General features: G+C 42.8%; 1 protein-coding gene across 5 annotated transcripts; it reads left to right on the top strand.

Moving 5' to 3' along the window:
- Window positions 1-141: 141 nt before the first annotated feature.
- On the top strand, window positions 142-21,798 carry hcfc1a (host cell factor C1a). Of its 5 annotated transcripts, none has more exons than XM_012841184.3 (28): window positions 142-756; window positions 2,096-2,296; window positions 4,433-4,581; window positions 4,884-5,044; window positions 5,124-5,332; window positions 5,692-5,776; window positions 5,881-5,987; window positions 6,142-6,321; window positions 6,549-6,896; window positions 6,993-7,144; window positions 7,315-7,491; window positions 7,662-7,886; window positions 8,735-8,836; window positions 9,330-9,552; window positions 9,831-9,970; window positions 10,125-10,263; window positions 10,501-10,715; window positions 10,914-11,763; window positions 12,842-12,975; window positions 13,088-13,264; window positions 13,624-13,921; window positions 14,296-14,631; window positions 14,929-15,032; window positions 15,953-16,090; window positions 16,327-16,512; window positions 17,025-17,322; window positions 19,481-19,541; window positions 19,704-21,798. In XM_012841184.3, exons 2-28 carry the CDS (start codon window positions 2,101-2,103, stop codon window positions 19,738-19,740), a joined length of 5,427 nt encoding a protein of 1,808 aa, XP_012696638.2. In that variant the 5' UTR covers window positions 142-756; window positions 2,096-2,100; the 3' UTR covers window positions 19,741-21,798. The 5 variants fall into 5 exon arrangements, with proteins under 5 accessions (XP_012696638.2, XP_031423223.1, XP_031423225.1 ...); XM_031567363.2 differs by lacking the exon at window positions 142-756 and adding an exon at window positions 1,042-1,316; XM_031567365.2 differs by lacking the exon at window positions 142-756 and adding an exon at window positions 1,042-1,316 and having other exon boundaries at window positions 14,929-15,026.
- Window positions 21,799-27,479: the final 5,681 nt, after the last annotated feature.

Genomic DNA, 27,479 nt, shown 5'->3' on the forward strand with positions numbered 1-27,479 from the left:
AGGCTAGATATGAATAGAAAACAGTAAAAAATCTTCTTCTTTTTTTTTTTTTTAACTTCTGTCTTTAAATCCTTATTTCACTGAATATCAAACATCCATAACTGGTGCACACAGTACTTAGGCCTATGGATGCAACAGTAGCTGAATTATTAAAGGTTACCAGGTTTTGCTTTGCATAGGTTTTGAAAAGTTCATTGATTTGTTGAAACAGAATGAGGCTAATTTACCACGATTCATATGCATTAGTATTAATAGTAATGGCAGTAGTAGTAGCATCTTGAATGTTTACAGTTTGCTGATGGAAAAATCCAGACTGACCTACATTGTCAGAATAGTGCAAACTTTACATGGATACGGCAGCCAATACACAGACTGAATGAAAACTTTCGCAGACCTATGTCGCCATCTTTAGTGAGGGACAATAACCCACATAATATATGTATTTTTCCTCTTCTGGTGGATATTCTGCAGAAACAAATTACATATGTACACTGAAATTCACTAACGGGATAAAAGCACTGGGAACGAACGCTCTCAAGCAATCTCGTTATCGCTAAACGTCATGTTTGAAAGAGTCGCCATATTTGTTAGGGCTGAAGGCTCATCGTTCGTAAATACTCCCCTCCAGACTCAAAATATGGCGGCTTCCAGGCAAGCATGAGAGCAGATACTTCTTCGTAAATCGAATGGTCGTGGAATACCGTCTCTAAACTAAACCTGCTAAAATATCTGCTGGAGAATAGTAACTCAAACAAGGTAAATGCATACTGATTTATAGGAAATTGCTTCCTGTAAACTATGTTTTGTTATGGTGAACGGAGCCGCCATTTTTCTTGAGGGAGCTTGAAAAGTGGGCTGATTTGTCGACAAGATGGCTGCTTCCACTAGACAGCGTGAAAAATCATAACAATTGAAGAAACACGCTTGAATTGTACTAGTGGTATTTCTGTTGTGATTGTCGAATAACTCAAATAAATATCCTGATCTTGTATGGCATATACCTATCCGTGCATCTAGTTGTAGGCTTTACCGGGTAATGAGCTAACGTTACGTTGAGTTAAATCAAGCTGACGCCTTGGAATAGCTTCACCATGTTTATATTGGTAAAAGTGCAACAGGAAAGTGCAGACATGTGTGTAATGTAGCTTAACCGATAAGTAGTAGTTAGCTTGTGCTTGGGTCTTGCACACACTTAAAACGTTACTTTGTAAGGAGCAGGTTTTTATCCCTTCATTGAATCGGTGACAAGATGGCGACTCCCAGGGAAGCATGAAAATAGCTGCCTGCTATAAATGGAGATAAGATGTCATACATAGGTTGTATTTATGTTTGAGTACACCTTCTTTGTCCATTCATTAGTCGTTGATTAATATTGTCAATAGATAGCTAAAAACTAGGTTTGCTTCACTACTATATGACTACATCTAGGTTTGCGGCATAATTATCGGTATTTTTTTTTTCACGTCGCCATTTTTTAAACTGGCGGAGGAGGTTTATTTGGCTGTTACAAGATGGCGACTCCCATGGAGGAGTACTCTCTGGCTTCTGGGGGAGATCGGTTCAAAATGTAATTGCGTTATGCGACATTTTGAGGGTTGACCATAACAGACATTGTTTTTACTGTTGGTAGCAGTGTATGCACGCAAATTTGCAAGTTAAAGGACTTGGGATTTTGTTGCAGACGAACCGGCTTTTTTGTCTTCTTACGGAGCGTCTGTAAAATGGCGGCTTCCATGGATTTTACATTTTCCTGAAATAATTTGACATATTTAATGTGGATGTCGAGAACTCTTGTAGACAAATGTGAATAAACAACTTTAATTTGACTTATGTATTATCATTGAGCGACAGCAGATCCTGGTTGAGTTTGACTGGATCCTGTGCTGTTCAAGCAGCTAGTTAATTAGCCTGCTAAGTAGGATAGCTTAGCTAACGTCGGTATTCATTTGGCGTAGCTGGCTAGCACTAGCCTATGGCAGGTTAGCCAGCCAGCTATTTTTGTTAGTATTGACTTTTTCTAACGCTCTATCTAACTGTGGCTGAAAAGGACTGCAGGTGCTATAAATATTTTGGTTGGACTTCTTTATATACCTAGAGGACATGACATCCCCTGGTTCCGCTTTGTCTGGAACCAGCGGTTCAACGCTTCAGCCGCGTTGGAAGCGGGTTCTTGGATGGTCTGGTCCCGTCCCTCGGCCAAGACATGGGCACAGAGCAGTTGCTATTAAGGAGCTTATGGTGGTTTTCGGAGGAGGGAATGAAGGAATCGTCGATGAGCTCCACGTTTATAACACAGGTAAGTCAATCATTTCGTTGGACTCTCTAACCTGACAGGTTAAATAAATTCGCTAGCTCTCTTGTCACCTACCTTTAACTAGCTAGCTAGGTAGCATAATGGTATTGTGCTAATACAGCATTCTTAGCGGTTATCCAAGTGGCTAACACGTTAGCGATATTGCATTTTAATTTACGTGTTCATGTGAATATCAGATATATACGCTTATGACTTACATTTTTGGCATTATGCGTTTTGTCTCCGTCTTGAATTAAATTATTGGTAGATATGCAACCTAGTTAGTTTGCCAGTGACTTGGCTAGCTTAATTTTTAGCTAGCCAGTTTGCTGTTAATCTGGCTGGCCAAAACCTATGGCCATTTGCTGTTAAGGCAAGCTTTAACTTTTAGAACTGTTCCAACCATGGACATAGAAGACCGTCTATGGTTCTAACTTGCAATCTTGGTTAACTAGCTATGCTAAGTGAAATATAGGTTGCTGTCTTGCAAATGTGTGGGTAGTTTTGCATTAATGCTGGTTGATGATAACGTTTTCGATGTGGTGATGGAAGTAGACATGAGTTTGTTGGACGGAGGAGAGCTGCAGAATAACTTTGAGACATTTAGCCAATTATTCTCACCAATGCCTTGCCGTCTGCTACGCTCTACTTCTGAGGTTTTCATGTTTTCTGTCCACCATCAAAACATAATCTGACTAGTTGCCAGCTATGTGGCTAACACCCGATAGCTAAATTAGCCAAGCTAAACCCCAGCCGTGGAGAGAAATGGCGCCATGAAGCAAATGAAAAATGGCGGAATTGGCGTCACACAATCCTTTCAGTGGCTGGTCTCAACTTTCAAAAACTTGCATCTTTTACAAATTGTGGTTAGTCGTCATCTTCAACTAGAAGTTGAGAAGGTTACGAGCCGTCAACGTTAATACTGTAATAAAGTCCTTGGTACCGACTGTGGAAAAGTGTTGTAGAAATGCATCATTATATTGATAAGAGACCATGGTTTGTTTAAAAAATCTCAATGGGAGAATGAATGGGTTTTTGGAAAATAACTGCTTGAAACCCTGTATTCGATTCTATTCAATGAAATGCATTTTTGTCGTCGTCTCCGTATAGACTTTAGACATATTATAGATTTATAAAATATGTCTGTTGCTATCCCCCTTTCAACAGCGAAAAACAACAGACTAACAGAGCAAGTCACTTCGATAATATGTCACCCATTTCACAGGGTGAGCAGAAGCTAACCATAGCCAAAGTCGTAGATAGTCTTATAACGTCTCTGCCACAGCTAGGTTTACCGATGAGGCATCACAAGTGTTCTCACAACAACTAATTAGGTAAACAAAAACATTACATAAAGATTTGATGGCCACATCTGTATACAATACATTAGGTGTTTAAGCCACAAGAGTTGTAACAAACCGCGGGGTGTGAGTTAAGAATTGTCTGTTGCCATGGATACCATTGTAGAGTCCCCACACGCTGCTTGAGCCAAGCGACATGATGCAGTCCGTCGTTTTTCTGTTTTAACATATTGGTAGCAACATATTTTGACCAATGCTACGCTACAATATTTTTTTCCCCGAGACAAGTCAACTATTAGTTACCAAAAACAGTGTGAAAACCACATTGTAGTTCACCAAACGCCTTCCCCTGGTTTTCTACTGGCATCGCTCACACATTATTTTTAGCCGATTTTGCAAAAATCCGTTCATTTATCCATAGGGATTATTTTCTTTGAAACCAGGAAGTGTTAAATGCTAACAGTACAAACTTCCGCTGGACTTGCATACGCTAGTGACAATCAGCAGTGTACGTTGTTCGTCACAATGTAACTTTTACTGTTGTAGTATAAAAGACAGATTATATCGTTTCTTGTTTTGTTTTTGGTATTTTTTTTATATTGCATTGATCTTTTGTCTTTCACATCATTCAGAATGTCAGTAAAGAAGCATTTCTCTGCATGAAATATATCTGCTTTGACATACCATCAGGCTTCCTGATGATTCCATGCTCAGGATATTAATATCTATGACCCTTTCCTGTGTGTTCATCACTGCACCACAGCATGTAGACAATGACATCATCCTTGATGGCAGTTACAGGCTGAATAAACTGATGTTTTCCTTCATTCACCTTCAGCTACCAACCAGTGGTTTATCCCAGCTGTGCGTGGGGACATCCCTCCAGGCTGTGCAGCATACGGCTTTGTGTGCGATGGTACCCGACTGCTGGTGTTCGGAGGGATGGTGGAGTATGGGAAGTACAGCAATGACCTTTACGAGCTGCAGGTAAGATTACCTCCACAACACTTTTTTTTTTCTTTCTGTGCCCTTAAGCTCACAGTGGATAGGTCTTGGTTTCACTGAAGCAGTTATTGATGGATTGGCTTTTACACTGCCCTCCAGAGGTTTTTTAAGCAGTTGTTACTTAAAAAGTTGGTCTGTACCAGGGTTTAATTTACTTCTGAAAACTGAAGCTTAGCCATGAGGTAAAAAAAAAAATCGACATTTTCATAGCTTAGGAACATGACAGTTTTCCATATGCTAAAGTTTTCATGTTTGTAATTGTATTTCACATGTTTGAATCATAGGCCAGTAGATGGGAATGGAAGAAGCTGAAGCCAAAAGCCCCGAAGAATGGGCCCCCACCTTGCCCCCGCCTGGGCCACAGCTTCTCTCTGGTGGGCAACAAGTGCTACCTGTTTGGAGGGCTAGCCAATGACAGCGAAGACCCTAAAAACAACATTCCCAGGTATGCTGCGGCAAAAAATAGGATAGTCATTAAAATAGTTTGCAGTGCTCTGCAAAAAATCTTTTCTATTTTCTGCAAGGTATCTAAATGACCTTTACACGCTGGAGCTGCGTCCGGGCTCTTCTGTGGCGGGCTGGGACATCCCCATCACATACGGTGTGCTGCCTCCACCACGCGAGAGCCATACTGCAGTGGTCTACACAGAAAAGGACTCCAAGAAGTCCCGGCTCATCATCTACGGGGGCATGAGTGGCTGCCGCCTGGGAGACTTGTGGACCCTCGACATAGGTAAGAAAGACAAGGAGTGGAAGTCGACCATGAGTCAAGAATTTGAGTGATTCACTTCAGTGGTGCCTGTGTATACAACTGATAGAGTGTAATTATTAACTCCTTTTAACTTTAGGTGAACTTAATTAAAATCTAGTTCACTTCAGTGGCACCATTTGGTGGGTCACAAGTAGACACAAGGATGGTTTAAAGGTGTGGTCTGCAATTCTGGCAGAAGGTTGTTGATGTTTGACCTCAACAACCAATCAAATTATGTCCATCCCTTCCATGGGGACTGACTCTTAACTGTATTTCAGATAATATGGGAGAAGTGAGTGGTTCACTAAACAATATCTCTTTTCACTTTTGCCCTCTGGCAGACACCCTCACCTGGAACAAGCCCTCAGTTAGTGGCACAGCTCCCCTCCCACGCAGTCTCCACTCAGCAACTACTATCACAAACAAGTAAGAATCCTCTTGTCATGATGTCTTCATGAACTTGGCTCTGGTAAATGTTCTTGCTTCTGGTCTTTGATGATGTGATATTATGTTTTTGTTGTTGTGTGTAGGATGTTTGTTTTTGGAGGCTGGGTGCCCCTGGTCATGGATGATGTGAAAGTGGCCACACATGAAAAGGAGTGGAAGTGTACAAATACACTGGCTAGCCTCAATCTGGGTATGACTCTCTTACCAGCAGGCATTTGTTTATTTCATGACCTCAGTCCTCATATATCAGCCATATCAGCATTAAATGGTTTAATGTAACTAGTTCATGTTGTAGAGTTACAAGTTCTTATTGTTAATGTTAGTATGTAATTATTTGTCCCCAGATTCAATGAATTGGGAGAACGTTTTGATGGACACCCTGGAAGATAATGTACCAAGAGCCCGTGCAGGACACTGCTCAGTGGCCATCAACTCTCGACTGTATGTGTGGAGTGGACGAGATGGGTACCGTAAAGCCTGGAACAACCAGGTGTGCTGCAAAGATCTGTGGTACCTTGAGACAGGTGACAGCTTTACATTTTTTTTTTAAATCATTTCCCCAGCAAGCGTAGCGTGTGTGTGTGTGTGTGTGTGTGTGTATATATAGTTAGTCTAATGTTTAATATCAGTTTGGATTTATGTGCTAAATATTTAACTGAAAAGTGTCTGAAGTTGTGTGACTAGCGCCATAACCTTTGGTGCTGGTCATGTCTAAATCTGAAGAAGTTGACCTGATGCGTTTCCACAACAGAGAAGCCACACGCTCCCACGCGCGTGCAGCTGGTCCGTGCCAACACCAACTCCCTGGAGGTCAGCTGGGGCGCGGTGCCCATGGCTGACACCTACCTGCTGCAGCTGCAGAAGTACGACATCCCCACTGCCACGGCGGCCACCTCTCCCTCCCTCAACTCCGCTACCTCTCTGCCCAGCAACTCTCCCAAGAGCCCCGCGCCAGCGTCCGCTGCACCTGCCACCCAGAGCCTGCCACAGACGGGCATCAGCCTGGTGCACCAAGCCTCCTCCCCTACAGCACAAGGCCTACCCGTCCTGCCGAACATGCCAGGCAGCCCTCTTGGAGCCTCCACAGCTCGTGGCCCAGGTGTGCATATATTTCTGATTCAGGTTCACCATTTGTCTGGCTATGATGCAAAGTGTGGTAGATCAAGGCAAATTAACTGGATTTTGTTTTCTGCAGCCATCCTGAAAGTTGCAGCTCCCCAGGGTGGCACTGGCACCTCCATTGTCACTGTGCGCCAAGCCAACCAAGCTGGGAAATCCCCAGTCACTGTGACATCACTTCCTGCAGGTGTTCGCATGGTTATACCAGCACAAACCACACAGGGAACGGTAAGGCCTACTGGCTTCCTGGATCATTTGGGTTGATTTCTAATTATAAGTAATCACATTTTTTTCTGTACAACTGTCTGGTGTACCTACTTGCCTTACTGCCAGACCAATGCTCTTTTTTTTGCAGTTCTTTTATGCTTCTCTTTGTGTGTGTGTGTGTGTGTGTCCAGCCAATCGGAAGCAGCCCTCAGATGAGTGGCATGGCAGCTCTGGCTGCTGCTGCAGCTGCAACTCAGAAGATCCCGCCCTCATCCACGGTGCTGAATCTTCCACCTGGGGCCACCATCATGAAAACTATGGCTGGAACGCCAGGCTCCACCACAGTCAAAATGGCCTCCCCAGTCATGGTACATTTGCTATTGCAGATGCAGTGTCATTATGAAACGTACTTGCAGTGGTTAAAATGTCAAAGAACTAAAGGACAGTGAGTCTTGCGTATGAAGTGGTGGTGAAATTACGTTTTGATTTAAAATAATTTTTTGCAAACTTGCTCTCTGGCCACTTCATTCCATTCCAGGTGAGCAACCCCGCCACCCGCATGCTGAAGACGGCCGCTGCTCAGGTCGGCACAGCAACCGTCTCCAGCCCCAACACCTCCACGCGCCCCATCATCACGGTGCACAAGTCCGGCACGGTTACTGTGGCACAGCAAGCCCAGGTGGTCACCACGATGGTGGGTGGGGTCACCAAGACCATCACTCTCGTTAAGAGCCCCATCTCTATGGCAGGAGGAGGAACACTGGTAGGTCTCTCATCTGAAAGCCCTCTGCTGCATTGTCTGTTTAAATATGTGACTTGCAGGGGTGGATAAATGATAACCCAATGCTAGCCTGACCCAATGAAATTTTAAATTAAAGGTGCAGCAAGAGATGTTTTCTTTTGGTGGAGTGGGGGACTTCTAAACCATTAATAATCTCTTTCTGAAAGGCAATCGTTTCTGTGTCATGTTTGTAATGGATCTGTTGGAGGCTACTGAAATGTAAAACGAACAGAAACCAAAAAACAAGTAATGTGTAAAATGCATGGTAGCTTTGGGAAACACTGCCATGCCTTCTAGGGTTAAATCATTATATGCAAGTCCAGAATCATAATTATTTTTGATAAAAACATCTAGTTGCTACACCTTTATTCCTGTGTGCTTGGTTCTGTTTTTTTCGTCGTCTTCTATGTTTTTTTTTTAACTCGTGTTAAAAATGAGGAATAGCTGTGTGCCTTCTCGTGTAAGTGTCACTTGTCTGCCATGCTATCAGGTTTAAATGCTTGATGGCTTAGGTATATACTGAGCTGCAGTCTGTCTGGTCCAGGGGGTTTGTCCACATCATTATTTATATGCTTCTGCAGCTCATGTGGAAGAGCATGGCTGCTACCAATGATGGAAGTACTTGAAATCAAATGCATAGTGTTTCAAGTCCTTCAGAGAATGCGTACTGTTACTAATGATTGCTAACATTGCTCTGTATTGTTGCTTTGGATAAAAGCGTCTGCAGAATGAATCTCCAGTATCTTGTTTTTTTTTTTTTCTCTCTCATTTTCTTTGCACATGTAACTAAGAAGTACTTGACTCCCTTGCTCTCCCTTCTTAATCTGTAGTTCTCAAACCTGGGGAAGGTGATGTCCGTTGTGCAGACAAAGCCAGGACAGTCTGCATTGACCGGACAGACCTCCACCAACCCACTCCATCAGCTCATACAGGTGTGGGCCCTTTGTGTGCATGTGTTTTGCAGGGGGTGTCTCTGTGGAGCTCACCGCCGCTGTCGTCGGGACTCTTTCCCACCACCCTGCTGATGCGTTTCCTGTTTGCATCTCTTCTATTTTCACGATGCTTTTTTTCTTTTATCCAAAGCGACTGGTTAAGGAACGAAGATACATTAGGCATCTAACCAGCTAGAATGAGGTTTAATGCAAACCATTGCTGTTCATGCTTGTCTTAATATATGCCATGTTGTTTAAAGCTCAGTTTTAGGTTAGTGAGTTTAGTTTGTTGTGTAGTGGTAGTCATAACTCCATGGTCGTGCAAGTTTTTCTCTTGGATTCTGTCTTGGATGCATTGGACTGTCCAGACACTTCTCAAGAAATTGGATGATCTGAATAATTTGTATTGTCTTCACAGGGCAGATCTCAAGGGGCAAGATTGGGTACCCCAATGTAGTAATAAAGACATTAATCTGTGTTCTCTGTCCTGCAGTCAAAAGGGGGTCTTCCTGCAGGCACCATTCTGAAGCTGGTAACGTCTGCTGATGGTAAGCCCACCACCATCATCACCACCAGCCAGGCAGGGGTGGGCGGCGCCAAACCCACCATCCTGGGCGTCAGCAGCATGTCACCCACTACCACCTCCAAACCAGGCACCACTACCATCATCAAGACCATCCCCATGTCTGCCCTCATGTCCCAGCAAGGGGCCACTGGTAAGCTCCCCCTCCATACCAAACAACACACTCATCTAAGAATATTAGGTCTTTAGTAACAGGAACCAAAACTTTTGTGTTTTTTTTTTGTAAGAAATGGAAAATGTAATGAGTAATTATGTTCTGTAAGAAATGGTTGTCAGAAATGTTGTGGAAATATAGCAAATTGACTAAACTAACAACAAAAACCACAATCCCAATGTATTATTGGAAGACTCAGCGTGTTCTCTCTTGTGGTATTTTTCACACACCTGTTTGCCTTTGTTCTGTCCATCCAGGTGTTACCAGCAGTGGGGGGATGAAGACCCCCATCCACATCATCACCACCAAGATGATGACCTCTGGCACGGGCACTCCTGGAAAGTTCATCACTGCCATGCCAAAGCTGGGCACTGCAGGGCAGCAGGGCCTTACTCAGGTACCAATACCAAAACCTTGGTGATTGTGCAGCATTTAGTTCCTTCCAAGATAGGACGTCTTGGGAACTTGGAACTGCAACAATGGAATTGTAATCAGCATAGTTATTTTTCTTCTTCTTCATTCTGATCAGCACAATTATTTCTGTCTTGTAGGTGGTCTTGAAGGGAGCACCAGGTCAGCCTGGGACAATCCTACGAACAATGCCCATGAGCGGAGTTCGACTGGTTAGCCCAGTAACTGCATCTGGTGTTAAGCCAAATGTTACTACTTTTGTCGTCAAAGGAACCACAGGTAATTATTTGATACTGCATATCAACTGTCATTTCTTCAACACTAGGAACATTACATTAGTTTTGAATATGCCACTAACAATTTCACTCAACCTACTGTAGAACCTTCGAATCATGAGTATACTCTTTTAATCACAATTTAAAAAAAAAAACTAAATGGTGCATAGGCTAAATACAGTACAAAGTTGCAGAAGCGTGTGTTGTTGACTGTGCTGCATGTCATTGCTTGTTCCGGTAGGGGTCACAACCCTGGGCACAGTCACAGGGACAGTTTCCACAAGCCTGGCCAGTGGAAGCGTCGCCAGTGCCAACGCCTCTCTGGCCACACCCATAACCACACTGGGCACCATCGCCACTCTGTCCAGTCAGGTGATCAACCCAGCGACCATCACTGTGTCCGCAGCACAGACCAACCTCACCACAGCAACTGCCCTTCCCACCACCTCCATACAGGTGAGTTAGCAGTCTCTCTCTCTAGAGTGCTTATCAGGCCAGGCTGAGTAACGTGGAAACAGGGTTGGGTACACAGACCTTTATATTTTTCTGTAATGTAGAAATGTTTGTCCCTTTTCAGAATGACATAACCACATAAAATGCCCAAACTGACTTTCTGCTTCTCTTCCCCTCTCCTTTCACCCCCTTCTGCTGTAGTCTGCAGGCCAGCCCACCCAGGTGACCCTTATCACGAGCCCCAGCAGTGTAGAGGCTCAGGTAGGTCAGGACCTGCCCGTGTCCATCCTGTCATCGCCCACGTCCGAGCAGCCCAGCTCCTCCGAGACGACTGGCAGCGACACCCCCGGCTCAGTCACGCTCGTGTGCTCCAACCCGCCATGCGAGACGCACGAGACGGGCACCACCAACACTGCCACCACAGCCACCGCCAACATGGGAGTCCCGCAGCGAGTCTGCTCCAACCCTCCCTGCGAGACCCACGAGACGGGCACCACCAACACCGCCACCACGGCGTCCTCTAGCATGGGTGGGGGCACTCAGGTTTGCTCCAACCCGCCCTGCGAGACTCACGAGACGGGCACCACCAACACTGCCACCACGGCGTCCTCTAGCATGGGTGGGGGCACTCAGGTTTGCTCCAACCCGCCCTGCGAGACTCACGAGACTGGCACCACCAACACCGCCACCACTGCGTCCTCTGGCATGGGTGCTGCTGGGCAGACGAGCACTGTGCAGAGGGTGTGTTCCAACCCGCCCTGTGAGACCCACGAGACGGGCACCACCAACACGGCCACCACTGCGTCCTCTGGCATGGGTGGTGCCGGGCAGACGAGCACTGTGCAGAGGGTGTGTTCCAACCCGCCCTGTGAGACCCACGAGACGGGCACCACCAACACGGCCACCACTGCGTCCTCTGGCATGGGTGCTGCTGGGCAGACGGGCACTGCGCAGAGGGTGTGTTCCAACCCGCCCTGTGAGACCCACGAGACGGGCACCACTAACACTGCAACCACAGCCACCTGCAACATGGAGACTGGAGAAGGCGCAGGTACGTGAGAAAGGGGTGGTCAGTAATGCATTCTTGAGCAAGGGTCAAGGGTCAAATGCAGGTTTCCTTTGTTTGGCATCTTACTTTATACATTAGTCTTATGTAGGGGGGGAACGAATAATCGACGTAGTCGACTAAAATCGATGACCAAATGAGATTGATTTTTTTTTTGGCTGACTGAAAGCTCAGGCACGTAAACTAGGCTACTTAACTTGAGTGAATACAATGGCGATAGCAACACCTTCACAACCAAAGACCTCAAAAATGTGGAAGCATTTCATTCTTGCTAAGAAGGTTGTTAAGGGTTGACCTTGCTATTTGCAAAGCGGACCTTGCCTGGCATGGGAGCAGTTATGCTCGAGCATCTGAAGATGAGGTACGTTTGCGCTCTTGATGATGACTCCTCTCGTTAAGTTAGTTAGCTAGCAGATAACATATTATTCACAGACTGTTCACATTCCAAATGTGTCATAGTGTTACAGTGTTAAACCAAAGCTTGTCTAGGCCTGCTGTTATTGTTGTCATTGCAACATTTATGGCTGGAGATAACGTTGCTGTTGAGTTCCCAAGTTTAGAGAACGCCAGAGAATTTGATACTTCCTTAATAGTGAAAGATTTCTCCATTTATATGCATGCGAGTCCAATGTGAGTTGCATTCAAATGAATCTGAAGGAGTTATGGGTTTGTTGGATCTCATAATGCTACCATGGGCTTCTTCAAAGGAAACAGATGTGTACTCCTGTAATCAACTGCCCTCACTGAATTAGTCCTAACCATTCATTAAAAGATGCATTTTTAAATCATGTTCTCATCTTAATCTTTGTTCGTTAGAATATGCCTAGAACAACAGTTTAAAAGTCAATAGATAAATTGGAGCTATTGAGTAATTTGCTTTAGTTGCAGCATTAGTCTTGACTGTTTTTAGTTTGATATTGGTTGGCAATAAGGGTGGTTCAGTTCGAACACTTAGTTTAAGCGAACAAATATCTTATTTATCAATTAGAATGTTGGCTTTTCAGATTGTCATTGAGTGTATGACATGTAATCTGACTCTGTGTGTGTGTGTGTGCTCGTGTAGCCCAACAAAGTGAACAGTCTTCAGAAGCATCCAGCAGCACAGAGGTGCCTGCTACATCGTCCACGGCCGCTATATCTAGTCGAGCCGTCACCATGGTTACTCAGGCCACACCTGCACCTGGACCCTCGGTACCTGTAAGTATGCACCTCACCATGCCTCAGTTCGGCTTGACGGGACAAATGTCTTTGCTAGCATGGCTGGTAGTGATTGTGTGACTGAATTTGCCCACTTCTTCTCCCCCTTCAGTCCATCTCGTCCATCACTGAATCGTCGCCAGGTGCAGTACCAGCTGAGCTCACTCAGGACGAGCTGACTGCAGCGGGCAGCTCGGAGGCTGTGCCATCTGAGGAGCCCATGCAGACAGACTGCCCTCCAGAGGGCGCCATGCCCATGGAGGAGGGGGATTCTGCACAGGCGGCTGAGGTACCACTGATACACTGCTGGACACATCCTTCATTTTTGAAATTGTATTGTAGGACATTTTTTATGTACTTGCCATTCATTATCAGTGTAACCACAACCACTCAACATTTAGTTTTTTTTGCCACTCTTACAAAAGGGAGAGCTAACAATTAATGTTTGTTATGCTTTCATCACAAGCTTTGCTGGCTCTTTAGATACATAATGTGTTGCAGTTCAAATACACGGGCAATTCTTTTTTTTCTTTTCTTTTTTTTTTTTACCCGATAAACCTCCTTGTTGTTGGGAGTATCCTCTCCCTGTAATTCCCCATTTTAGAGTTCACCCCTCTTCTCACGTCTCTTCCTCTTCCTTATTTCCAGATGGAGGCAGCAGCAGCAGCAGCAGCAGCAGCAGCGTCGTCCCAGGAGACAGAGGCTCTAAGCCTGCCCCCGGAGCTCATGTCAGAGGGCCAGTCCACCACTCTGATGGTGACAGGGCTGACCCCTGAGGAGCTGGCCGTTACCGCCGCAGCAGAGGCCGCAGCTCAGGCCGCCGCCACAGAAGAAGCCCAGGCCTTGGCCATCCAGGAGGCAGCCTCCGAGGAGGCCCAGGCCCTGGCCATCCAGGCAGTGCTGCAAGCTGCCCAGCAGGCTGTCATGAGTGAGTCCTATTTTAATGGTGAGATGAGCAGGCAGGAGTTCCTCAATGGGTACGATGGGCTTGGAGCCTGAAACATGTTCAGTAGACAGAGGGGGCTGTTTTGCTTTATTGCGTACTTAGCAATGCAGGATCAGTTCAGATGAGTTCTGATGACCTGTCAATGGAAACATTTAGTGTAAATGATATCCGTAGGGAAATAAGATTTTTTTTAAAGCAACATTTTCATGATTGGGCCACTAACTCACAATTTTCTCTGAAAATCTGGAAATACTATTGAGTAGTTGTAATAGTATATCCTAAAGCATAACTGAAGTTTGATCACAAGTTTGTGTCAGGGCCCCGGTGTTGTCTTGATGAATTTATTGAATTCCCATTTTTGTATTTCTCTCCAGGCGAGGGTGGCTCTGAGCAGCAGCAGCAGCAGCACCACCACACCATCCCCATCGTGCTGACCCCACAGGAGCTGGCTGCACTCGTCCAGCAACAGCATCAGCTCCAGGAGGCCCAGGCTGCCGCCCAGCAGCAGCAACAACAACAACAACAACAGCAGCAGCAGCAACAACAACAACAACAGCAGCAGCAGCAGCAGCAGCAGGCCACACCCACCGAGGGCCTGGCCCCCGCTGACAGCCTCAACGACCCCGCCTCTGAGAGCAACGGCCATGGCGACATGGCGGCCGCCGTCTCCAGCGCGGTCGCCGGGCTGCTGCCCAGCATGGCTGCAGAGAGTAAGATTAGACTTAATACTCACGTAGTGTGTGTCCTGTGTTGCCTCCATAAAATCCAAGTGTGTGTTGTGCAGTGTGTCGCTTGTGGCAATAAAAAACTGACTGAAGTCAGCCTTGTTTGTTGTGCTAGTGCGTTTTAGTGGTCACACAGTGCTAGTGCCTTTTAGTGGTCACGTAGTGCTCTCATAGAGCACGCTTTAGTGGTCACGTCCTCATTCTGAGCTGTGAAGATGACTCATTTACTATTTATATTCCTCACATATTTGTAACCAACACCGTTTGTGCCCATGTGTGTAGCGTTGGCACCATCCAACACCTTTGCAGCAGTAGCAGTCGCCACTCCCATCAAGATACAGGCAGCAGCAGCACTGGCTGAAGTGGCCAATGGCATTGAGGTGAGGGTAAGTAATCTGAGGCTGATGAAGCCAGTCATTTATCATTGAAGATTGTCAAAAAATTATTTTTGGATTGTTGCCCTTCACATGCACCTAGTTTAAATAGTGCCAACTAGCCAACTCAATATTTAGTGTTCACTAATGTTGAGTGTGGGAGTGATTTTTGTTTTGCGTTGGATTAACATTTTTGCAAGTTGCGGTTTTAAAAAGAAAATCCCTATGAGAGAATGAATGGGATTTTAGAAAATGTATGTGTATGTATGTCGTGTCTGTATAGACTTTAGACCCAGTATATATCTAAAATATGTCTGTTGCTATCCCTCTGCTACCAGCAAAAAATAACATACAAGGCAAGTCCCTTGGTGAGCAGAAGCTAACAGTAGCTAGCTTTACCGATCAGTGCTTACAAGTGTTCTCACAAGAACCATGAAAACATCTTAATACACATCGATTGCCTAAGGATTTGATAGCCACAGTGTGGTGAAAAAAATAAATGTGCTATGGGTGCTAGAGCTGTAATGTTAAGTTTGATAAGAAACCGTGGGGTATGAGTTTTTAACAGTTGTCTGTAACCATGGATACCACTCGAGTCCATAATGTTGCCTGAGGCAAGCGACACGATGTAGTCCATTCTTTTTCTGCTATAGCATATCGGTAGCAACATATTTACTTTTACAAGACAGTTTGTTACAAAAGACAGACTGATAACTACATTTTAACTTGCCTAGGTTTTCTGCTGGCAGATTTTGCAAAAACCCATTCATTTTTCCATAGGGATTTTTTTTTCTCTGGAACCAGGAAGTGTTAATGCTAAGATTTAAAAACTACAAGCTTCTGTCTACTTCCATGCTCTATGACCGGTGTTTTAATATTGTTGGAGGCGCAAATTCAAAATAATGTGCCGTCTGGACCTCCTGGTCTTGCAGAAGCAGAGTGCACCTCCTGCCCCCATCAGAGTGCCGGTGAAGAAGGAGAACCAGTGGTACGATGTGGGAATCGTCAAGGTGACCAACATGGTCGTGACTCATTATTATGTACCAGGAGATGACGCCGCCTACTCGGAGGTGAGACTCCGTAAAATCTAGTATTTTTGTGTGATACCTTTGTGGTTGTTGCGGAACTGCCTTGATGTTCATGTGCCACAAGTTTGAAGTTGTGAAAATACATATTGCTAATGCTAGTGAATGTCTTGTAGCAGGATGAGATAAAGGATTAGGATGGAATTGTGTGCGTGCTTTAATGTATCTACTTTTCCCCATAAGCACTTAAGCACAAGCTCATGTACGTGTGTGAATTTCAGGATGACTCAGGAGCCATGCCTGACTACACCCAAATGAAGAGGATGGAGTTGCAGCCGGGTACAGCATACAAGTTTCGCGTGGCAGGCGTCAATGCCTGCGGACGTGGCAACTTCTCAGAAATATCCGCTTTCAAGACCTGCCTGCCTGGCTTCCCAGGGGCACCCTGTGCCATCAAAATCAGCAAGGTGACTTACCTACCAATGTCTGCTAGGAATTTTGTCGAGCTTTCCATTGTACAGTGCCAAACTTTCCACCAGTGGCCAAAAATATATAATGTCCGTTCCATTTCAAATCCGTTTGCTAGATATCTCATTCCGTAACAGCAGGCAAAAGATTTAAGTAGACTTCCAGTGACTTATGCGGAATGTTTTGACAGACAAAATTCTAGTAAATTTGCATGTTTTATTTCATGCTTTTACAAAATATCCCGGCATTGAAGGTGTTGCGAAATTCTTGCGGTGGGATGACTTAATGCCATAGACAATTATAATACCGCCCGCCCTTAGCTCATACACGCACACGTTCCAACACCATACACAAATCAAGTTTGCATATAAAGGCAAACTAAAACAAAAGAAATGTCCATCTCACCACTGTGTGTTGTAGACCTGATCGTCCTGTATGTATTATCCCTTTACCTACTGTAAGTTTTTCATAAAGAACTGAATCATCTCGTCCATCTACCGTTTCTCTCCAGAGCCCAGACGGTGCGCACCTGACGTGGGAGCCGCCGTCGGTCACGTCCGGCAAGATCATCGAGTACTCCGTGTACCTGGCCATCCAGAGCTCGCAGACCACTGAGGCCAAGCCGTCGGCACCGGCCCAGCTGGCCTTCATGCGGGTGTATTGCGGGCCCAGTCCATCCTGCCTGGTGCAGTCCTCTAGCCTATCCAACGCCCACATCGACTACACCACCAAGCCCGCCATCATCTTCCGCATTGCCGCGCGCAATGAGAAGGGCTATGGCCCTGCCACACAAGTCCGATGGCTCCAAGGTGGGTCGAGTGCACCATTTGTGAAAGTATTAAAAGCTCAGTGTTGAGCGCTTTGTTTGGTACAGCACAATAGAGTAAATCTAATGTATACATTATTGTTACGGTTACATTTGTTTTCATATTTATCTGTAGTGTTGCCAGATGTTATACGATATAATTACCAAACCAAATTGGCGAAACTGCAGTAATTATGTCAGCCGTATTTTTATATATATTTGGGGGCCAAGCAGCAAGGCGCACATCGTGTTTCTACTTGTTATTATTTGGTGTCAAGCGGAGAAACTTCGCAATCGCACATTGTTCTTGACTTCTTTGTATTTTAAAGTGTGCTACAAATAAAATCCATTATTATTAAGGTATTATTATTATTATTATTATGGGTGTTTTTGGAGCTCTTTGATATCCCACGGTTTCTCTATCAATTCCATTGCAACGCTAAAATGTCCGTCCTAATGCCTTGTTGGGTGCTTATAGGCAGCTAACTGATAGGCCCGCTGTATTTTTTTCTTTAATATGCCAAGTTTCCATTGAAAATGAATGGGGAAAAGTTATAATGTCTCTAGTGGCATGTTTAAGTATCATCGTTTGACCCAGTGGCAGCTGATTTTGCATGACCAGAAAACACAAACTCGAGAGTTGGATTTAATTGTTTGCTCAGCGGCAGCCTATGTAGTCTGCTGTGATGTTTTGGGCTTGAATTGGTCTGATAGTAATGTTAGACAGCTCAACTGGCACACTGTTTCATTGTCATAACATTGCTGTCTAGGGATGCACGATATTGAATTTTAGCAGATATCCGATATGCCGATATTTACAAGCTCATTTTGGCCGATTGCCGATACCGATATATACACCTCTGCTTTTTAATTATTGAAAAGTCTCTCCTGTACTAGAATGAATCTGTTATTATGATAGGGTATTGCTGTAGATACAGGACATTAATAACTTGATTTGTATCATTTTAGAAATAGACATTCACTCATGAAAACTATTGAAATGATTTAAAATATGGCAGATTTATTTATATTTTCACGTCACAATTTTCATACTTGAACAGTACCTCCTTGAACTTGAACAACTACACTCTGGAAATGCAACTTGGCTAACTTGGCAAGCTAACGTTGGTTAACTGACTTACAGTTTAATAACATCCCTTCTAGGATTTCTAGACTAATCTATGTAACCTTATTGCCAAGTTAGCTATATAAATTCCATATATGCAAAAGTAAGCCATGTACAGATAGCGTGGGCTCGTGACATAACGTTATACATCCCGTCAAATGAGATCAACTTCGCTGGTATCACGTAGCATGCAAGCTAACTAGCTAGTGTTGTCTAGCTAACTAGCAACTTATTAACTTCTATTAGCGCGCAACAGGTAATGTTGCAAAGCATTGCACGCGGGTGGTCTGCATCTATGCATGCAACCTACGTTACGGCCAAGCTGTCGTCTCCTCTTCCATCTCCTGAAAAGTTTCCTGACGAATAGCATGTCAACATCCTCTGATACTGTGAAGTACTGCCACACAGGCGACGTGTTATATTACGTTGTTGGCGCTCATAGTAACCAAAATATTTGCTTCGCGTGCGCATAATTTGAACGTCACCTTATCGGCCAGGTACATCGGCAGAAATGTTCATATCTGCAGATGCCGATAATTACGTTTTTAAGCTTTTATCTGCAGATACCGATGTCGTGCCGATATTATCGTGCATCCCTATTGCTGTCATTTTCATCCATCTACAGAATACACACATGTGCACTCAGGTCCAGTCATAGCAACGCTTTGATGTATCAAAACCAAACTTGCATGGTCACGGAACCCCATTTTGAGGGACTGCAAACATTTTTGATCACTAGGGAGTGCTGCAATAAGCCAGGATGTGTTTTGGCTAATATTCAAAAGAGAAGCTTTAACAGTTGTTGTGTTTGCCCTAAAAAATAATTGGTGTGTCTGGTAATACCGTGGGAGGTGCCGAGGCCAAGATCAGGCCAATTGATGACACTGCCATATTGGATTTTAGCCAAAGTGTTCAAAAATGTTTCATATTGACATAAAATGTCCATGGAAACTCTGGCCTGCATGGCCCCCTCATCGCTGTGTGTAGCTGTGTTTTTTTTTTTTTTTTCAATTTATGCTTTTGTTCTGAATTTCAGAGTCAAGCAAAGATGCCGCAGCCAAGCCGGCCGCTAAAAGAGCAGTGTCCTCCCCAGATGTGTAAGTTTACACAGATCACTCATCCATCTCTCTGTACCCATTGTAGCCTCTTATACTTGGCCCTGCAGTAGCACTGAGGTGGCTGTTTTGCACGTTTTGTTTGTTTTGTTTGTTCATTTGTTTTACAGCACTTATGCGGTGTATGGTCTTTCTCGTTTACAGGAAAGCTGGTCCTAAGAAAGCACGGATGGACCAGTGAGGCGATGCTGAGGCCTGTCCCCTTCTCTTCTGTCCCTCCCTGTCCTCTCCCAGCCGGCAGGACTCTCCTCCAGCCCCACCCTCTGACTCCTCCCCAGCCCATTAGCAACTTTAGGGACTATAGGCACAAACACCACAGAACATTTACTGTACCCAGCCCAGTTATTTTTTGTTTTGTTTTTGTCAGCATTGACCCCTTCATCCTTTACCCTTTTCCAGCTGTGAACAAAAGAAATGATCAAGTACATTTGACTTTTGTTTCCTCTTTTTGGTGCTTTTTTCCCTCTTTTTAAAACGTAAGGTGGCGTTCCAAAAAAAAAAAAAAAAAAAAAGAACCAAAAAAATAGCCTCTTTCTTCTGCCAAGTCTTCCTCATCTTCTTTTTTTGTTCTGTTTTGGCCTTCCCGCATCCTTTCCTAAATATGCCATTTGCACCTGGCAGGTTTTGAGTAGGTGAGCTTTTTACAAACAGCATGATAAGGTGATGCCAGCTGGTTTTGGATGAGGAGGGAAATGAGGAACTGCGGCATGGGCAAAGCAGGCAGAGGACTGCAGGGGCAGCAATGGAGTTCATCCGACAACTCGCAACAGAAAGCGAAACAAAGCACTTGTCCTTACACCCTCTCTCACACACACATATATACATACACACACACACACAAAGGACGTGTCCCCCACCCCTCTTTCTCTGGGGGAAGGACATCACTAAGCTCACACTCAAAACACAAAAATAGAGACATCAACACTGAGCGTGTGCAGCTCTGGACTCCTAGTCGTGACGTTGGGGTGCACTGGTGCGAGAACAGACCCGCTTGTGATGTTGCCACCGTGAAGCGAGCGGAGGAGCAGACAGGAAGAGGATTGGGTAGAGGGACTGACTTGGCAACAACAACTGAGACTTGCAGTATACATTCACATACACGCCACATGCAAACATGCACACTTACACGGAAGAAAAATAGCAAAAACCTCCCAAAAAATTAGAAAGCTATGATGCAGAAGATCTTTGTGTAGTTTATTTTTGTATTTTTACGCTTTTCTCCTGTGAGTATGTGGATGTCCAGTGTGTATTTTTGGATTTTTTTTGTTTTTTTTGTTTTTTAAATAAATGATCCCCTTAGTTGAAAGTCAGTATGGGATAGAGAATGGCGTTGACGGGCTAGAGCAGAAGGACGCCATTTTGAAATCTCAGTTGGATCTGTTCATTGTTATTGTAAGAAAAAGAGAAAGGGGTTTTGTACTTTGATTCGACACGTAGATGAAATAGGAATGAAGGGAACTTGGAGTTGGACCCAGGGAAAAGAGGGGTTTTTACCTTTTTTTTTGTTTTCTCACCTTTTGTTTACGGCTCTTTTCAAACGCTTGTTATCACTTTAGTGGACATGTATGCCAAACATGGAATTGTAAAGTATATAATAAACTAAATCTGTAACTCATTTTTGACTGCCCCAAGCCCCCCCTCCCCCCAAACACACCTTGATCCTCCAGAACCTGGTGTCCATACTATGCTTTTTAAAATATATATGTATAAATATATACATTACAGGCTCTAAGGCTTCATGAATCCTCCCTCAACTACGTTTTTAGAAATGTAAACAATTTTTAGATATCCTTTCTTTTGTTCCTTTCTCTCCCCACCCCCTTGCTTACATTGTGAAGGAAAATTATCTGTGAAGCTCTGAAATAAATTTTTACCTACATTCTTTACGGGACTCCATATTTTAGAGACAGCTTAAAAGCAAAGCGTTCACTGTAAGACAGGATTCCTGAAGTTTCCATGTAGGCAGGGGTGGGTGTAGGAGTGAGTTGCCAAGTCTCGGTACTGCAGTGTGGATACAGTTGTAACGGAGTTTCTTCACACTATAAAGAAAGTGATGAGACATTCGGGCCTTTTTATATAATTACCTGTAAGAAGAAAAAAAGTTGTTTTTACATGTTGGTCATCTCCTTTTTGTGTTGAAAATATTTCAAACGGAAATATAAAAACTGTCCCTCATTAAGCATCTGAATTCATATTGTTTTTATTAATTTTGTAACAGAATTAAAACAATTTAAACTTTTACATTTTGCATTATTCCATTTGAACAGACAAATGGTTTGTGAATAGATGTAGTAAACCTTCTTTTGCAGATACCCCCCTTCCTTGTACATACATTTGTCTTAAAAGACATGCATGCAAACCAGTGTTTGTGTTGTCATGCCTTAAACTTTGACCCAATCTGATGAGGATTGAAAAAAATAAAAGATTCATTTTAAGTGCATGTTGGTAGTTCTGTTTGATGTGGAGATGCTGTTTTCTGTTGATGTGGTTCAGTTTGTCTTTACAGTGGCCAGGGTTGGCAGAACTGGCTCCTCTCAGATGGCCGAGTTGGTCAGTAGTCTTGATGGATCTCGCTCGACTTTTTACTGATCTGGAACTGGCCATCTGTGTCCAGAGTTGACCTCAAACTGCAGGGAGTGAGGGATTCTTTATTTTTTTTGAAAATAAACGAATCATGTTGACAGTTGTCGTCTGCTCACATTGTATCATGACTTTGCGGCAACATGACCTGGCAAAACCTTAATAGTGCAGTGGGTTCACCGCTGTACCACTGAATGTCATAAGCGTAAAACCTAACCTTACCTTAAGATGCAGACATAAATGTACATGTCATTCAAGAACACCAAGACTTCCAGAAAACAAACTCGCATCCAGAAGTGCCACCCGAGCAGCCAGATTGAATGGTTTGCCTTCGCTGACGTCCTCCTTCATGCTTCCCTCCACTCCTGCTACTCTACTCCATTGCTCTCTGGACATCTGGGGCACACCGTGGAAGCATTTAAGTATGGAAGTGAATTAATCGCTGTATGATAGAAAAACACAATTGACTAAAGGTGCATTTCCACTATTCAGCTGGACCACGGCCAAGAATTCATGTTAAAGTAGCCTAATCTGTCATAAACTTAATCTTGGCTAGCCTACTCTATAGATAGATATTTTATACTAATTTGGGAAAACAGGAGTGGAAGTTGCCTGAGCCCTAACAGCACAAAGCTTTTCACTGCAGTATGCTTTAAATCATATTTGTGCTGTATTTTTTGGCTATACTATCGCACTGTTACACTATGAAGTGGAGTTTTTATTAAATGAAGGCTTCTAGCAGCCAATAATATTATATCTACACATATTGTAATAATGAGCTGATTATTGGCTGAGTTTTTTTTTAAATATCATAAAAAATGTAACAACTGAGCGGACAATGTAATAATATAATGATTTTACTTTATTTAAGTTTTATTTATCTGCTACAAAGTGTCACACTTCCCTGACACTTACACTGTTGCCTCTTTCAAATAGCTGCTCATAAACATGACCACACACACCTACTCTCTCCTATGATTATTTTTTTGTGGTACTTGATGGTTAGACTTATCTCCACCTTTGCCTTCTACTCCTTAACCATTTGAGTACCAAATGAAGTGCTAGCACAAATGTTTGCAAACACATACAATTACTCTTATGCCATATATGAACACTATACTACACCTCTTCGAAGATGCTTTGTCCTCAAATACAAAGTCATGTCATTTTTAATTAAAATTATTTAACTTTTTCAAGCAAACTCGTTTCAACCACCCTACTATAGATATACAGCACTCTGTCTATAGCTGTCGCTACACAATGGTAGTCCTTTGGGGGATCGTAGTCCCTCACATTGCGCATGCTCAGACACAAACGGTTTACGGCATAAGGCTCAACATCAACATCAACATATCTGGCTTGTCTTAACGCATAATGTAGGTTTATTTAACGTAATATTTAATAATGTTGTAAACGGTTTAAACGTCAACATATGGGGCTTGTCTTAACGCATAATGTGGGTATATTTAATGTTATATTTAATTATGTTGTAAACGGCTAACAGCATAAGGCTCTACGTCAACATATGAAACGAAACTGGGGAGAGACTTTTTGATCCTCCACCTCATCTGTTTTGTCCACTGTGACATCTTCTTTGTTTTTAAATAAATGGTCATGTTTTCAAAAAACTGGCTTTCGTCGCTTTTCTCCATGATTGAAAACGGATCTGTCGTTGTGACGCATGCGCGCACGGCTTCGCTGTCAACAGCAATGGACAGTGTCGCAAAATGACGCATGCGCAATGTGAGGGACTACGCTCCCCCAAAGGACTACCATCATAGATATATATAAAGACTTATATCTATCTATGACTACCATTGTGTAGCGACAATAGCCTGGGTACCAGACCGAACTTAGCCCCGCCCACAAAATTTGAAGTCGGGAAGTTCGGTCTGAAATAATTTTCGGACAGAAATTGCCGGACCAATCAAATTGTCAAGGCGGGCTTTATACGATGATGGACAGTAACGTAATCAAGCACGTCAGCAACACACGAGTTGAATTCGTTTTCAACAAACATGGCTGCCGCTGGAGAGCTGAAATGTATAGATTCGAGTCCATTTAGACATTGACAGTGCATTCATTTTGAAAGAGGAACAGAGAAACGCGATCAAGGCATTTGTCAATCGAAAATATGTTTTTGCCTTCCTTCCTACGGGATCCGGTAAAAGTTTAATTTATCAGCTGGCCCTGGTCACATACTACGTTGTTCTGATTGGTTGTAGGTAACCAATTGAGCGAAGAGGCATTTTTTCTCCTGGTTCGGTTGAAACACGCCCCATAATCACAGCCCAATGGAGCAATATCAGACTCATATTCTGACTAGAATTATGAGTATGACATCGTCAGGCTACTCTGTCTATGTACCAAACCTGACTCCTGAAAGGTTACATGAACTATCAATGAAGATCTACAGGGTCTGTTTGCCTCGACTAAGTTAATGTAGTATATAAATCTCAACAGTTGTTGAAGATTTCAGTCATATAAATGGTTAACTTCTGCAAAGAGAGAGGATGTGTGCAAATGTAGTAATGCACTGGGGAGTATAAATAAATGTAGCTTGCTAGCCAACAGCTAGTACGGCTAACATGTAGCTCCTTTAAATATAATATTTTTCATGGAAAGAAATTGTAGTATTTTCTATTTGAGAATGCAGCATCTTCAAAGAGGCATATATTTTATATTAAACAACATAAGATTGATTAAATCGGAGGTTACAAGTCTTGGTGTTATTTTAGATTCAGATTTAAGCTTCAAGTCTCACATTAACAAGGTGACGAAAACATCATTTTTCCACCTTAAAAACATAGCTAAAGTCCTGCCATTTATAAATCAAAAAGATGCTGAAAAACTGATTCATGCCTTTATTTCAAGCCGTCTTGATTATTGTAATGCAATCCTTACTGGCCTCCCAAAAAAAACAACTGAGAGACTTCAGCTCATTCAAAACTCTGCAGCTCGGCTATTAACCAGAAGCAAGAGGAGAGAGCACATTAGTCCAGTTTTAGCTGCTCTGCACTGGCTTCCAGTAACTTTTAGAATTGACTTTAAGGTCCTTATCCTAATATACAAAGCCCTTAATGGGCTAGGACCAAGTTACATTGCAAACTCCCTAGTCAAATACTTGCCCTCAAGAACACTTCGATCATCGAATGCTGGTTTATTGGAGGTTCCCAGCAAAAGCCGTAAGAAAATCGGGGACGCAGCATTTGTCAATTACGCCCCAGTGCTATGGAACATACTGCCTATAGACATCAGGGAAGCCAGCTCGCTTAACATCGTTAAAAGAAAACTAAAAACGTACCTCTTCACATTAGCCTTTAACTAGCTACCACTTCGCACTATATATATATATAAATACTTTTAATTTAATTTAAATCTCTACTGGTGATATTAAGGGGTTGGATTATTAATATATCCCTATAATTATAATTATAATTTTTTTTTTTTTTTTTTTTGCACTATATCTTTGTTATGTTTCTTTGATGTCTATTTTTATGTGCATGTCATTTCTTTGTGCATATTATGTATTTGCTGTAAAGCACTTTGAGCTGCATTCTTTTGCATGAAAGTTTTATTATTATTATTATTATTATAAGACAAATTGTCTGTGTTTGCAAACATGTGTGCTCCCACTCAATGATACTCAAATGGCTAAGGAGTAAAAGGCCGGGCTGGAGATAAGTCTAACTATTGAGTGACACACAAGTAAATAGTCATAACAGCTAGAGAGAAAAAGAGTTTTTGTTTGTGAGAGAGTTTTCTCAGAAGCAGGACTAAGATTCAGGAGTCAGGATTGATAAGGTTCTTGAGCAGCTATTTGAAAGAAGCAAAAGTAAGGGTGAGTGTTATGGAAGTCTGACATTTAACAATTGTAATCATGTTAAATGACCTAAGCCTTTGCTAAACAAACAGATGTGGCTTTGGTAATATGTACCTATGCATTGCTGTGTTTCAAGGCATTTGGTAATATGCTACCACACATTATCAAAAAAAAAAATGTAATTAAGAAATGTAAATTCCTCTGTGAAATTAACATGAGGAGTAGGGGTTATCTTGACTGACATCTACATACCAAACTACCAAACACAACTGGATACTCTCTCAAAACAGATAAATCCACAGGATCCACGTGGCACTGAATTCTCACTATTAAGAACTTGGCTCTATTTAACATTTTTTACAGAAATTTGTAAATGTCATAAAATGTGGTAACTTTAATAAAAAAAAAGTAAAAAGCCTTGATTATTGAGTAAATACCAGATCTCATCTTGTTAAAATCAGCTAAGTTAGCTACAGTTTAAAACTCAGTTGATCAGACACAGGTGAGAAGGTGTACCAGCAGAGGGTGCTGCTGCGCATTCAAATGGCGGCCATGTTGAGCTGTGAGCATCTGTGCAGGAAGGACCTGAACAAAACCCATCCATACGCATGCCACTAGATTATAATGACACAGACTCATTTACACTAACATTTACATTTGTCCGTTTAACAACGTTCATTTATTCCTTAAGCGACATAAATAGTAGAGTGTAAATAGACATTTTCATCAGGTAGTCCCCGGGTTATCAAAGCCATTATCTTGGTATTATTAGCACCTTGTTCTACCAGTCAAGCCACAGGTTACATGGAGGGAGAATCTTTGTTATTGCTGAATGAACATTGCTGAATGAAAAAAAAACATTACACACAATTCACATAACTGCACACACAAAATGCACCTCATATCTAATGCTAAATTAAACACTACATTCAAAACTCAATGATCCCTTTTCAAAATCAAATTTTTTGCGTCAAATGGCAAACACAGCTATGCATATGGTTAGACATTTTGGATCACTAAATACACACTAGTTGGGATCAATCTAAAACACTCTTATCTTTGTTAGGTTTATGCCTTTTGAAGCTACGGTGTTACAGTGCACTTCATAGAGAATTCTGACAAGATAGTTACAATAGACTGAATACACAAATACAATATAGCAAAACATTTTTTTAGTTTTTCTGCAGTTTTCTGAAGCAGACTGAAGTATTGCACATAGCGTTGCACCATTTGCAGTTTCAAAATAGAATATGAAATACAAAAATAGTTTAATTAAAACTGAAATATGTGTAGTCAACATGTAAATGCAATGCTATTTTGGATGCTGAAGGTTATAACAGTAACAAAGACTTTTTAGAGTACATTACCAAAACAGTATTTTAAAGGGTTCAGTAAGGACACATATCAGACACAATATTTTACAGCAGGAAGTTACAAAAAAAAAATTACCGTTTGTACATGATACATAAAAAGAGACTGTGTGATCATAGCCTGCCTCTGGTTTGGGTGGTGTCACA

The sequence above is a fragment of the Clupea harengus genome, chromosome 5, assembly GCF_900700415.2.
Source record: "Clupea harengus chromosome 5, Ch_v2.0.2, whole genome shotgun sequence".
NCBI lineage: Eukaryota > Metazoa > Chordata > Actinopteri > Clupeiformes > Clupeidae > Clupea > Clupea harengus.